At 39.9% G+C, this 14,447-nt stretch overlaps 2 protein-coding genes across 3 annotated transcripts in view; both read right to left on the bottom strand.

Moving 5' to 3' along the window:
• The window catches only part of NR1I2 (nuclear receptor subfamily 1 group I member 2), a 54,284-nt gene extending 43,249 nt beyond the window's left edge, over positions 1 to 11,035 (bottom strand). Inside the window, exon 1 of the mRNA XM_027866826.1 lies at positions 10,936 to 11,035. Coding sequence (XP_027722627.1) covers positions 10,936 to 11,035 — 100 coding nt within the window. The remainder of the gene's footprint in view (positions 1 to 10,935) is intronic.
• Positions 5,118 to 14,447, bottom strand: part of MAATS1 (MYCBP associated and testis expressed 1) — a 92,855-nt gene continuing 83,525 nt past the window's right edge. For both annotated transcript variants that reach the window (XM_027868535.1, XM_027868541.1), the window contains 4 exons: positions 12,944 to 13,092; positions 12,380 to 12,471; positions 11,155 to 11,328; positions 5,118 to 5,324 (listed from right to left, as the gene is read on the bottom strand). In XM_027868535.1, the coding sequence (XP_027724336.1) occupies positions 11,156 to 11,328; positions 12,380 to 12,471; positions 12,944 to 13,092 (414 nt within the window). In that variant the 3' untranslated portion in view covers positions 5,118 to 5,324; position 11,155. The remainder of the gene's footprint in view (positions 5,325 to 11,154; positions 11,329 to 12,379; positions 12,472 to 12,943; positions 13,093 to 14,447) is intronic.

The raw sequence follows: 14,447 nt of genomic DNA, 5'->3' as shown, positions 1-14,447 counted from the left end.
ACACACACACACACACACACACACACGTACGGGCAGCAACTGTGGCCACAGCAGTACCAGTAGCTTTGAAAACTCTCAGGCCAGAGATAGCAAAGGGGTCAGATGACTGATTAGAAAGAGATTACAAGGGACCCTATGGTGGCACTGGGTACAGCTGGCACTGACTGGCAACTCTGTTGCCCATATACAGTTCTGAGTCACAGTTGCCGGACAAAGAGGAGAGCTGGGGGTTGGTCAAAAGGGAGCAGCAGCCTGGTTGCAGTTCCAAGGCAAAGAGTGCTAGTGTTTGTGGCTGTGAGAAACTGAGGCCCTTCCACAGTAAAGACCAGAGTGCAGACCAGGAAAACAGTGACCATACCTCTCCCAGGATCATGCCACCTTGAAAGCACCAAATACATTCAGATCCCCAGAACTAGCACTGAAAACAGCAGCACAAAAAGCCTGAAGCTTGGGAGAGTGCCTCCCCACATCTGGGTGAGCAGAGCCCAACTCAACACAAAGTTCAAAGTCAAGAAATAGATTGGAAAAATGAGCAAACAACAAAAAAAAGAAATTGACCATAAAGAGCTATTGGGGGCAGCTAGGTGGCGCAGTGGATAGAGTACCAACCCTGGAGTCAGGAGGACCTGAGTTCAAATCCAATCTCAGACCAGACACTTGACACTTACTAGCTATGTGACTCTGGGCAAGTCATTTAATCCCAATTGCCTCGCCAAAAATTAATTAATTAATTAATTAAAAGAGCTATTAGGGTGGCAGGAAAAACCAAGACATAAACTCAGTAGAAGACAACAATGTGAAAACAGCTACAAGTTAAAGCCACAAAAAAAAAAAATGCTAACTGGACCCAAGCTTAACAAAAACTCCTAGAAGAGTTAAAGAAAGAGATAAAACTAGTAGAGGAAAAACTGAGAAAAGAAATGAGATTAAGACAAGAAAATTAAGAAAAGCAAATTAACAGTTTGGTTAAAGAGGCACAAAAAATACTGAAGAAAATAACACCTTAAAAAACAGAATTGACCTAATGGTAAAAGAGGCACCTGAAGAAAAAAAGCAGAATTGAACAAATGGAAAAGGAGGTACAAAAATTCCCTGAAGCAAAGGACTCCTTAGAAAGCAGATTTGGCCAAAGAGAGGCACCAAAGCTCACTGAAGAAAATAAGTCCTTAAAAATTAGAATTGGGCAAGTGGAAGACATCAAGAAACAATAAAACAATGTCAAAAGGATAAAAAAAAGAAGAAGAAAATGTGAAATATCTCATCAGAAAAACAAGTGACCTGGAAAATAGATCAAGGAGAGATAATTTAAGAATAATAAATAAGAAAGATAATTTAAGAATTATTGGACTACTTGAAAGCCATTATCAAAGAAAGCATAGACATCATATTTCAAGAAATCTTTGAGAAAAACTTTTCTGATATCTTAGATCCAGAAAGTAAAATAGACATTGAGAGAATCCATTGATTACCTCCTAAAAGAGATCTCAAAATGAAAACTTCCAGGCCCTCCAGGTCAAAAAGGTTAAGTAAGCTGTTTGTATTCCTATATGGGAAGATGATTCTTGTAACTCCTAAGAACTTTGTCATTATTCCGGTGGTTAAAAAGAGTTTACATAGACAGAGGGTTTAGGTATGAGTGAATTATGTTGGAATGATCTCCAAAACAAATGCAGGGGTATGAAAGAGGGATGTGCTGGGAGAAGGGGTAAGGGAGAGGTGGAATGGGGGGAATTTTCTCACGTGAAAGAGGAACACAAGGAAGAGCTCTTACATTGGAGGGGCAGAGGGCAATGCCTGAACCTCAGTCTCATCGGAATTGGTTCAAAGAGGGAAGAAGTATGTTTATACGCACTCAGTTGGGTATAGAAATGTAATGTACCTAACAGGGAAAGAGGAGGGGAAGGGGATAAAAAAAAGGTAGAGAGGATAAAAGGAAGGACAGATTACACAAGGCAGTGATTAGAAGCAAAACAGACTTTTGAGGAGGAACAGGATAAGGGGGGGGGAGGGAGGAAGAAACAGAAGATAATGGGAAAAAAGGGAAATACATAGTATTCATAATTATGAATGTGAATGGGATGAGTTTACCCATAAAACAGAAGCAGGTAGCAGAATGGATTAGAAACCAGAATCCAATAATATGTTGTTTAGGAGAGACACACTTGAAACAGAAAGACACATAGGCAGAGTTAAAATAAAGGGCTGAAGCAGAATCTAATACTTCAGCTTCAGCTGAACTAAAAGAAAGGCAGGGTAGTAATCACGATCTCAAACAAAGCAAAAGCAAAAACAGACCTAATTAAAAGGAATAATAAGGGAAACATTTTGCTAAAAGGTACCATAGCCAATGAAATAATATCACAGATTTTTACAGAAAGTTTCTCTGATAAAGACCTCATTTTTCATTTATATTCTGAATATAGAACTGAATCAAATTTATAAAAACAAAAGCCATTCATCCCAATTGATAAATGGTCAAAGGATATAAACAGACAGTTTCCATTAGAAGAAATCAAAGCTATCTATAGCCATGAAAAATGCTCTAAATCACTATTGATTAGAGAGAGGCAAATTAAAACAACTCTGAGGTACCACCTCACATTTATCAGAAATGACAAGTGTTGCAGCGGATGGGGAGAAAATAGGCACACTAATGAATTGTTGGTAGAATAGTGAACCAGTCCAACCCATTCTGGAGAACAATTTGGAACTAGGTCCAAAGGGCTATAAAACTGTATATCTTTTGATCTAGCAATACCACTACTAGGCCTGTATCCCAAAGAGATCAAATAAAAAGGAAAAGACCCTATACATACAAAAATATTTATAGCAAGGGGCAGCTAGGTGGCTCAGTGGATAGAGCTCTGGCCTTGAAGTCAGAAGGATGTGAGTTCAAATCTAGTCTCAGACACACGACACTTACTAGCTGTGTGACCCTGGGCAAGTCACTTAGCCCTGATAGCCTAAGCAAAAAAATAAAATATTTATAGCAGCTCTTTATGTGGTAGCAAAGAATTAGAAATTGAGGGGATACTCTTCAGCTGGGGAATGGCTGGACAAGTTTTGGCATATGATTGTGATGGAATACTATTTTGCTATGGGAAGTGATAAGGGGGCTGGTTTCAGAAATACATGGCAAGACCTACATGAACTGATGCCAAGGGAAGTGAGAACTAGGAGATCATTGTGCACAATGTTGTAATGATGATCAATTGTGAAAGGCTTGACTACTCTGATCAATACAATGATCCAAGACAATTCCAAAGGGCTCATGATGAAAAAATGCCATCCACCTCCAGAGAGACAACTGATGAACTCTGAATGCAAATTGAAGTATAATTTTCTCACTTTATTTTTCTTGATTTTTTTTTGAAATATGGATGACATGTCAATATGTTTTGCATGATTTCACATGTATAACTGATATCATATTGCTTGCCTTCTCAGTGGGTGGGGAAGGGCATGAGAGGGAGAGAGTTTGGAACTCAAATTTTAAAAAGTGTGTAAAATGAATAAATAATAAATTAGAGAAATTTAAAAAATAAAAATAACCTTGTGAAGTAATGCTTCTCTGAAAAGCTCATTTCCTGGAAAATCAAAATAACCAATTTTTGCGCTGTTAGATAAGCAATTACATAGACACATAGTTTCAAAGGAAAAAGTTTAATATATTAAGTAGCATATTTGTTCTTTTCCTATTTCTCCACATCCAAATTAAGCCTAACTACTATTGCATCTGTTTTATCCAAATCCCTCACCATCATTCATAGTGACAGCTACTTGAGCTGTAAGCAATGGGTACCTTGGAGAAAACAAAAGGTCTTCATTTTTTGGGCAGAGTGGCTCCAGTTATTTGTGAGGGCTTCTTTGTATTTGTTTGAATCCTTGATATTGATAGTGAGATCCATGATGGTGTGGGGTGGAAGGTAAGTGGGACAGTCCCACCTTGATGGTCAACTTCTCACTGGCAGAACTAATCCTGGGACGAGTTTGCATATATCCAAGGACATCTCTAGTAAAGGTGGGGCCTGGCCTTTCAAATGGAAGCTGCCACTGTGCCTGCAGCTCCCTTCTCACTTGAAACACCTTCGCAAACCTTATAAAGGAAGCAACAGCTTCTAGCAATACCATGTGCTGCATCCTCCCCTCCCTCCCCCTGAAATGCTAATACCCTATACAGAGCAAATACATTGCAATACTTTTGTCCCTCAATTTTAAACTCAGGCTTCCTACTTGATAGGTTGGGGAACCTGCTCTATGGTACTTACCTTTAAAACTCAAAGGTTTTTAGGAGTGATGGAGATCTGGACCCATAATTCAACTGGTGTGGCTAACACCCACAAGGCAACTGTCTGTATCCTAGAAATGCAATCCCTCTCTAATTTTCAGTCTTAGTGACCTTGAGGCATGGAGAGCTTAAGGTACTTGTCCATGGTCATACTTCTAGCATGTTATCAGAGGTAACTCAAGCCTAGGTCTTACTGACTCTAAAATTCGCACTTTAGCCATTTACGTAGCCTGTACCGAAAGTATCTTTCTCCCACAAATACTTTTAAGTGGTAGAAAAATCAGTGTCCAAGTTTTTTCATCTATAAAATGGGGGTATCATATGACTAATCTACCTTCCCTCCCCCCCCATTATGAGAATTAAATGAGCAAATTTGTCAAAGAACATTAAGAGGATAAAACAACACAATAATAGATATTTCATCGTAAACTATTTTTCTAGATAGTTTATGAACAAAACATATTTTTTTTTACATTGATAAAATTTATTAATCATTACCTTTTTATTTTAAAAAGCTTATTCTGAGCCTTCGTACAGGTATATTCCTGTTTCTTTGACAAAAAAGAAGTCTTTAAAACTGTCCCAAACAGAAAACTAGTAATAGCTCTCAGTCACATGTTTTGTTTTAGTGTGTTGCCCTTCTTGTGTTTGTTTATCGTAAAGGTGGACATTTAGCATTTGGTACAGTTTTCAGTAAAAAGGAGTGATAAAAAATAAGTTAATCTGGGATGTAAAACGCATTAAATGAAGGAAGGCCAAGGAGTTAGGGCTTGGATCTGTAGGCCCGGGTTTGCAACAGTTAAGGAAGAAAGGAAGTCTAGGCAAAAAATTAAGTTCCTACATTTGATCTTTATTACTAAAAATCATTTGAAATTATTGTATGTTTAATAAAGATAAAAGTCTCCCCAAACCATTCTTCTTTTCCTTATGAACCACACACTGACAAAATCTCATGCGTATCACAAAAACTGGAAGAAGCAAAGATGGCTGGAATTCCTCTTGCCAATATGTACATCTTCTTTACAACATTCATGACCTAGAAAAAAAAAACCAATATGCAAACGTCTGCATTTTTAAATAATTCATAGTAATTCAGTATTCATTTAGAAACATTGCCAGATTTGTCCTACCCACCACATTTTATATTTCTCAGAAGAATGCACACATCACTAAACCCACTGTGAGAATTTTGAAGTTATCATGAGTCAAATTTAATTTTTTTAATATTTAATTTTGTTTCTGTTTTTATGACTCTCACAGGTACTACATAAATCTATGGACTAAAAACCATTATGAAGATGCCCCAAATGTGTTTTCTTCTTGGCAGTTTTTACAAATGGAACTAAATATGTTAATCACCTAACTCTGCTAATCCCATTTTTTTTCTTCCTTTTATTGACAAACTTTTTTGAATGAGTGACCTGTGCCACTGTCTCTACTTTCCCACCACTGATTCACTTCCTGAGATTCTGAAATCTGGAGTCCGTCTGTCACCGTTCTACTGAAGCTACTCTCTCAGGTCACCAATGATCTCTTGAGAATCATCTCATGGGGACAGAAACTTGTGAAGACTGTCTTGTCTAATCTGAAAGAAAACCCACTGAGGCAGAGCTCCGAGACAATAACCATTTATTAAAGGGACCTGGCCCCTCTTTAATGAACAAGACTTCAGATCCGACTTTATATTTTATTTTTATTTTGGGAGGCATCTTTTGGATTAGGAGGCAGCAGCTACTTGGGTAACCACGAAAATATAATTAGATTTTCCCACCTGTTTCCTAGAGCTTTTCCATAGCTTCCCATGATCTCGGAGGCTGCTGGTTCAGGTGTGTTTGACTGCAATTAGCAGATTCTTGTCAATGCCACACCAAAGGCAAACAATAGCTAAATTCTGCTGCTGTCCTCAAGAAAATTTTTTTTCTGGAGAAGGCTAACGTCATATCAGAACGAAGGTAAAGGGTATATATTTTGATGAATAGTGAGGTTATGTTATAGACAAGTATTTGGGTAAACTTAGATGTGGGCTTGGTGAAGAAACTAGAAATATAAGTGTTAAGAAAATGGGTAAGGGATAAGCACTCACAAGCTATTACAGTATTTCTAACCAGCTAACCAGCAGTCTGGACACAACTCTGAAGAACAGTGAACCACCCAGTGGGGGCATCTCTCACAGTCAACAGAAGTCACAAAGCATTCTGGAGCTACTCACCACATGGCTCCTCAGCACTCTAATAGTGTCAGGATAATTTGCTGATTCTTTATAAATGCAACCACCTAATTACTTGAGTTATTGCTCCTGATCATAGGATTGTAGATTGATTGCTGGAAGGGACTAAGAGCTTGAGCCCCACCCCATTTCACAGATGAGGAACTGAGGCAGATAGATGGGACTTGTCCAAGTCACACAACTAATACTACTACTAATAGCTAGTATTTACACAGGGTACTTTAAGGCTCACAAAGCACTTTGCAAATATTATCTCATTTTATCCTCCCAACAATCCTGGGAGACAGGTTCTGTTATTATCCCCATTTTACAGACGAAGCACCTGAGGCAGACAGAGGTTCAATGACTTGCCCTGTTTGACTCGGGTCTTCCTGACTCCAGGTCCAGTGCTGGATCCGCAGTGCCACCTAGCTGCCTACTCAGCTTGTAAATGTTGGAGAGGCAGGATCTGAACCCAGCTCTTCCTGACTTCAAGTCCAGTGCCCCATCTATTGCCACTGATTCTTATGATTCCAGGAATGCCTTCGGTGTCACCTTGGGTGAGGGTGGGGGGGAGGGGAGAGGGATTGGTCTCTTGTTCCCTAGCTCCACCCTAAATTAAGATATAACCTACGCAGGTAGAAACAACCTATCACCAAGAGAAGAAGGTAAGTCAAACTCAGTAGCCTCAGCTTAGGAGGCTGAATCATTAACTCCGTGCCCCATAAAATTATCTGGGTGTGGTAGCTCCAGCTACAGCCTGAGAAGTTTACATAACACTTTTCTCAAAGCATAGTCATGAGTCTTGAGGTGAACTGAACCAAATAAAAGAAGAGAAATTTTTACTGTAAATAGATCTAAGTAAAGATAATTAAAAACTGATTTGCCTGGATAGAAACCAGCAGGAAACAACATCCAACAAATTCATGAATTGTAGTTTTATTTAAATTTTTATTGTCAAGGTTGAAAAGCTACATAAAACAAAATCTTATTAAGTATCAGTATAAATTAAATGTGCTTTGTAACTATTTACGTTTACATGAATATCAAGGCATAAAATGCCATAAAACTTTCAGTTCCTCCTAGCTCTAAACACATCCCATGCACAGGTCACAGAGGTCATCTAGTCTTGGCTCCTCATTTTACAGATGGTGAAACTGAGGGAACCAGGGGAGCTTAAGTGACTTGTCCAGAGGCTCACTGGGATAAGCTCAGAGGTCTGATCAGAACCTTGGTCTTCTGACTCCAAAACTAATGCTCCCACTCTCCATCAGGTTTTCTTGTTCATTATCTTTTTTTAATGGTTGTAGCTAGCATGGATAGTACTCTGTGGCTGCTGTTTTTTGTTTGTTTGTTTCTTCCTCTTGGCTTGATTTCAAAAAGGTCCTTTCAGGTTTCCTTGCATTCCTTACACTGGTTGGCATAAATTACACTAGAGAATTCCATTACATTAGGGTACCATGATTTATTAAACCATTCCCCTGTTATTGGACGTTTAGGCTGATTCCAGTTTTCTGCAATCATAAATACACTACCACCATAAAAACCTTTAAGCAAACAGCTCTCTTTGTCTTCTGGATAACACCGGGTTTATTTTTTTATACTTGATGTAAAATGGAAGGCCCAGTATGGAAGCCATTTGCACAGTTAGGCTTGCTCACCCTGTAACCTTCAAGCTGACAAATCAATGCTAGTTCTGAATCCTTTTAATACAGCATGCCTCAGTCCTACTTGATGCAGCTGGTGCTTGGTCAGAGGGGTGATGTGAGCCCACAAATATCCAATCTGCAAGAAAACCCAGTGAGGCAGAGCTCCGAGCCAATAACCATTTATTAAAGGGACCTAGCTCCCTTTAATGAACAAGACCTCAGATCTTCCTCATGATCTGAGATGTCCCCTCTCTCCAGGGCCTTGGTTTTATAGTGTTTGATAAGAGAGTACAGAGATGACTCAAAGTAAAATACAGGATTTCATTGGTTGACAGACCTATACCTTGACCCTACAGGAGGGCCAAAGAGGGCCAGTAGACAGGTTAACTCGTTGGCCAAGTGCACACAGCCGTTTCCCCACGTTGGGCAATAGAGAGGGACACTGAAGGACGGACGGACAAAAAGAAGCTGGAGGACTTTCCATATCATTAGGTCATCACTATGCTGACCTTGGTCACTTCCGCAGCAGGAAATAAGGGTGGAGGTCCTCTAGTTAGCTTCCTGTGGTTGAGCAAGTTAACTTTATAACAAGCAAGGGAACTTATAACTTGCAGTTTAAAGTTTGGGGGCCTAATATAAAAAACAATCTACCTAACCTCATCTAATTATTCCTAAATATAAGATATATAAAATATGCACTAATACTGATGAATAGACTGACTAAATGTATATTAGCAGGCAAATACAACAAAAATAATGACTATCCCTATGGAATCACCCTAAACTGAGTAACAGTGATTGGAATAAAATAAGTGGTTAAATTAATCACTTGACACAATCACCCTTACTCCCACGAGTCGGCAGACAACAGTGAGAGATCTTTTCAAGCCATCATAAAGCGATTTAAGAAGAACTGATATTTATATGGTAGTTTATGGATATTACCTCATTTGACCTTCACAATGGCTCTGTGAGGGCACTCCAAAAGGCATTATTATCCCTATTTCACAAAGGAGGTCACGGAGGCTGAGGGGCTAAATAAATCAATAGCTAACACTTATATAGTGCTGTAAGCTCTGCAAAGCACCTGACATATTCTTTCATTTGATGGGGTGGGTGACTTACTCAGGATCACACGACCAAGAAGTGTCAGAGGTAGGTTTGAACCCAGGTCTCTCCTGAATCCAAGTCTGTCCACCACAGGAGACTAATTTCTTACATAGTATATATAATGTAACACAGCATTTGTGAAGCACAGTGTGGTGGATGTTAACCCTGCCCTCTGCCTTGACCTTGCTCTTCACACTAGTGTGAGCCCACACCCACCTGCAGACTAATCCCACCTTTAGTCCTAGCCTTGTTTCATAATCGCTTTATGAAGAGCTACTTGAAGAAAGGCCTCGTTGAGGGGACAAACTCAACTAGGCCTGTTCTGACTGCTGGGGTCCCTGCTTTGCTGATTCAACAAGTGAGGTTAACTCTGGGGCCCTTGGTTCCTGACTAGACTCGAGACCTAGGGTCGTCTCCCAGTCTCTCGTTCCAGTCACCATGTCCTTAGCGGACGTTTCAAACTGTATGTCTCACAGGTATCTCACACTCATTCTGTCCAGAGCAAAGCTCCTGATCTTTTCTCAGTTTCTACTGAGAACACCTTTACCACCCTTCATCCTTCTAGAGATCTGGGCTCACAACGTCAGTTATCTCTTACTCCTCTGTCTCCCTTAGCCCACATATCCAATCAGCTGCCACCACCTCTAACTGATTCTACCGCCTTGACGTTTCTCCACTGTGTCTCCTTTTCTCCACTCTCTGAGCCACCGCCTGAGTTTAGGCCCTCATCACCTCCTGAGGGGTGGTGGAATGGCCCTGGAGTGAGGAAGACCTGGGTTCAAATCCTTCTTCAGACACATACCAGCGGTGTAACCCTGAGCAAGTCGCATGACCTCTTTCAGCCTCAATTTCCTCCTCCGTGAAATGGGGAAAATAATAGCACCTCCCATGAGATTACATATGCACAGCACTTTGCAAACCTTAAAGAGAAATATACATACTAGCTATTAGTATTATTACAATAGCCTCCTAATTGCTCTCCCAGTCTTAGAACATTGTCCTCTCTAATCCATCTTGCACTGGGGCTGCCAAACTGATATTCCTAAAGCCCAGGTGTGGCCACGTCACAACACACTCCTGAGTCTCCTTAACCTCTAGGTCTGGGGCTCTTCACCTTTGTTGTGTCATGAAGCCCTTTGGCAGACTGGTGAAGCCTAGGGAACCCTTCTCAGAATCATGTATCTAAAGGCACAAAACAAAATACCCAGGATGACCAAGGAAACCAATTATACTGAAATACATAAGATTCAAAATACAAGTTCATAGGCCCGAGGTGTTCAGAACCCTTGTTGTAAGTTAAAGTATAAATTCCTCTGTTTGGCTTTATAACAACCTGGATTCCACCAACTTTTTACCCCATCACACACCATTCCCTTCCACACACGCTAAGGTCAAGCCATGTTGGCTTTCCTGCTGTTCCTCAGAGAGGACACTCCTCCATCCCGTGTCTCCATGTCCTAACTGGTCAGTGCTCTCTTGATAAAGAACTAAAGAGCTAGAGTTCAACAAGTGCCTTTTTGTTCAGTCCTTTCTTCTTGATCCCTTCCTGGTAGCCAGATATCAGGCCTTACTAACAAGTTATTCTATTTCCTACCCTTTCTCTCTCTACTAGAAGGGGAAATTCAGGATAGTCTGAAAACAGCAATTCTCACCTCAGTGTAAACATCAAACCCATTACTAACCATTGTTCTTTTCAGTTGTGGTGCCCTGTGTCCTGTCCTTGGGCTGATGACTACATCCACGGCTCCTCTGAGGGCGAGAGAACCCACAGAGAGGAATCATCTTTCGCCTTCATTGAACATAAAAGACGTAATCATTTGCAGAGGGTTCTTTTTATTCCACAGGTTACTTCAGGCTACGCAACAGGTGTTAAGAAGCAAACCACAGGAAGTCAAACTCACCTCAGTCAGACTTTTCGTCTTTTTTGGCTTTTAATCGTGCAAACATCTTGTCAATCTCTGTGACTGGTCTCTGCCTGAGGTATGGGGTTTCCTCAGTTTGACTGATGACTTTTTCAGTACTTTGGTGGATGATCTGATGAGCTGCAAGAATGTGCTTCCTTTGTAAATTCCTCACTGGAGCAAAAGGAAAGAAATTACTCTAAAAATGTATTTTGCAATAACACTTCAAATGGTATTCAGAAAAGATAGCTGTGAAAATGTTTTTGTTTTAAAAATGTGTACATCCGTCAAATTAGTAAGCATTTGTTATGCACTCACTAGGTGCATAATACCTGGCCCTATGCCAGGTGCTGTGGACACAAAGACAAAAGTCTTAAGAAGCTTACATTCTGTCCTAGGAGACATGGACACATGTTAGTATTCAAAAAACAAATACTAGATAGGTTTGGACATATGCTCTTCCTGCTGTGTCTTCTACATTGCTCTTTCGGCTGTGACTATAGTTGAGTACAATATCATGTGGGGTAAGATATTCCTGGCAAAATCTGACATGGTAGAGGCAGCTAGGTGGCACAGTGCATAGAGTACCGGCCCTAAGTCAGGAGGACCTGAGTTCAAATCTGGCCTCAGACACATAACACTCACTAGTTGTGTGACCCTGGGCAAGTCACTTACCCCCACTGCCTAGCAAAAACAAACAAAAAATTTGACATGGTTTCAAAATTGCATGTGGTGACTTGGGGATGGAAAGTAAGTCTTACCACTCTAAAGGAGAAAGAAGAAACTAAATGTCTCAGTGGACAGAATACCAGACCTGACATCAGGAAGACCTGAGTTTAAATCTAGCCTCAGACACTTACTAGCTATGTGCCCCTGGTCAAGTCACTGAACTTCTGTTTTTCCTCATCTATAAAATGAGGGTCATAATAAAACCTACCTCCCAGGGTTGTTGTGAGGATAAAATGAGAAAATAATTGTAAAGTGCTTAGCATAGTGCCTGGCACATAGTAAGTGCTATGTGCAGATCTTAGCTATTATTATTGTTGTTGTTATTATTATTAGATTTGCTGTTGCTGAATCTGAGTGTTGCTGGCAGCCAAGAGCAGTTATTCTCAGACCTGATCCTAGAGATACAGTCTGCCCTGATGTCCATCCCTGTCATTTTAACAAAACAGAATAGAATTTTTAGAATAAAAGTAGAAATGAGGCATTTCCACCACCTTACCTTTCTCCTTCACAAATGTTTTCTGCACTTCTGGAATCAGGAAACTGTAAACCAGCTCTGCAACAATCTCTTCTGACTGAAGATGAGTTCGACTAAGTGAGAAACAAAGTCAAGTGGATCAAAATGTTGGCTGTTATTGTTTAATGTCCTTCTTACACTAAGACCCTCCTTCTGTGGGTGATAACCTGGGTTTGGATGGGTCTCCACTGAGAGAGTTCTATGAAATACACAATCCAGAGGGGACATGAGGTGACTGCAGGGTCCATGCAGTTTGGTTCTGTTTGAGTCAATGCCTCTAATGGGAAAAGGGCTGCGAGGGACAGGGCGTGGGTCACCAATGTCTAAAACTTTGGAATAGACCTCTCGTGCTATCTGAAACTCTGTCACTAGTCACATTTTCTTCATGCTTTGATATAGTAGAAAAGAAAGCAAAACATACAAGCGCCTAAGAACAAGGCTTCTGAAGACCTGCGGCTAGCTATGAAGACCTAGATCACTGAAAAATACTTCAGGCTGGCCATGAACAGACTTGTTTGTTCTGTGGTCTGTTCTCTGAGTACATACCGATTTTCTATTTCATAAGCGAGGTCATTGATTTCCTTAGCCATCTTCTGAATTTCTTCCCGGGCTTGGTCTTCTGCTGTGCTTTCCTCCGTATTTAGTATGATGTCTTCCAGATAGGAGGTAACGGTACTCTGGTGAATTTTAATCACCTGTACCAAACATAAAATATCCTGCATAGTTACACCAGGAAAGTGATGGCTGGCCAGTTCAAGACATATCCATCTCAGCATTAGGCCTAATGCATACTGTTGGCATTTAATAAATGTATGATAAATTAACAACTCACAATAAATGCTGATTACAAAGCTAAACCAAATATTGAGTAACTCTCCAAATAAAACTCTAAACTTTAAAAAGTTTGCATTATTTTAGAAAGTTTCTCTTTAATATCAAATTCATTTAAATTTTTAACAAAAACAACACGTTTGCTTTGACCTCTTCTGAATCTTCCTGTGTTCTTATACAGATCTATTCCCTTCCCTTTTTAATGTAATTTTGGTCAATGTACGTGTTATTCTTATTTCATATAGAGCCTCATTTTGTACAGAACTTTACTGCATTTCTTGATATTACATATTTGTTGTTTTTCAAAATCAAAATAATTACACAGATATACCATACTTTATTCAACCATTCCCTACCAATTAGACATATAAATAGTTTTTTGCTATTACAAATATAGAATCTAGAAATATTTTAGTATAAAAATCATTCTTGGGGGCAGCTAGGTGGTGCAGTAGATAGAGCACCGGTCCTGGAGTCAGGAGGACCTAAGTTCAAATCTGACCTCAGACACATAACACTCAACTAGTTGTGTGACTCTGGGCAAGTCACTTAACCCCAATTGCCTCGTCAAAAAAAAATAAAATAAAAGTAATTCTTTGTTTTTTAATGATATTTTATGATATAACCTCAGCAATAGGATCTCTAGATCAAGTGGCATGATCTGATTCTTCTCCTATTGTATGTTATTAGGGTTTTGTTGTCGTTGTTGTTGTTTGTCCAGAAACATTTCTAACATCTTCTCATCTCTCTTTACTGACCAATCATCCTGGTTCCCACCTACTTGTTATTTCTCAAGATCCCCTATTTGCCTATTCCTTTCTATTCAGCTCCCACTATCTACTACCTGCCTCTCCATCTAACCACCCAAATTTCCCACACACACCATGCAAGCTACCTGATACTTCCTTTATGACAGGCACTAATCAACTAACTGTATCCTTGCTTTTATGAGCTGTGAAGCATCAAATTAATGTCCTGAAAATAGAGGTCTAACTATGTCACATGCTCAAAAATCTTCAGTGGCTCCAAATGCTTCTAGGATAAAAGAGGGACTCATCAGAACAGTATTTGAAAGCCTTCCACAATCTGGTTCTCACCTACATTTCCAGTCCTACTTCCTATTACCTCCCTTTACACACCAGGCATCATTTTTTCAAACAGACTGTATTGCGAGCTGTTCCTTTTCCCATCTCCACGCCTTTCTTTGCACAAAGCTATT

Source organism: Vombatus ursinus, unplaced genomic scaffold (genome assembly GCF_900497805.2).
Source record: "Vombatus ursinus unplaced genomic scaffold, bare-nosed wombat genome assembly UNPS02001419.1, whole genome shotgun sequence".
In the NCBI taxonomy this organism is placed as follows: domain Eukaryota; kingdom Metazoa; phylum Chordata; class Mammalia; order Diprotodontia; family Vombatidae; genus Vombatus; species Vombatus ursinus.
Note: the sequence above shows the minus strand (reverse complement) of the source record. Positions and strands in the feature narration are given on the sequence as shown.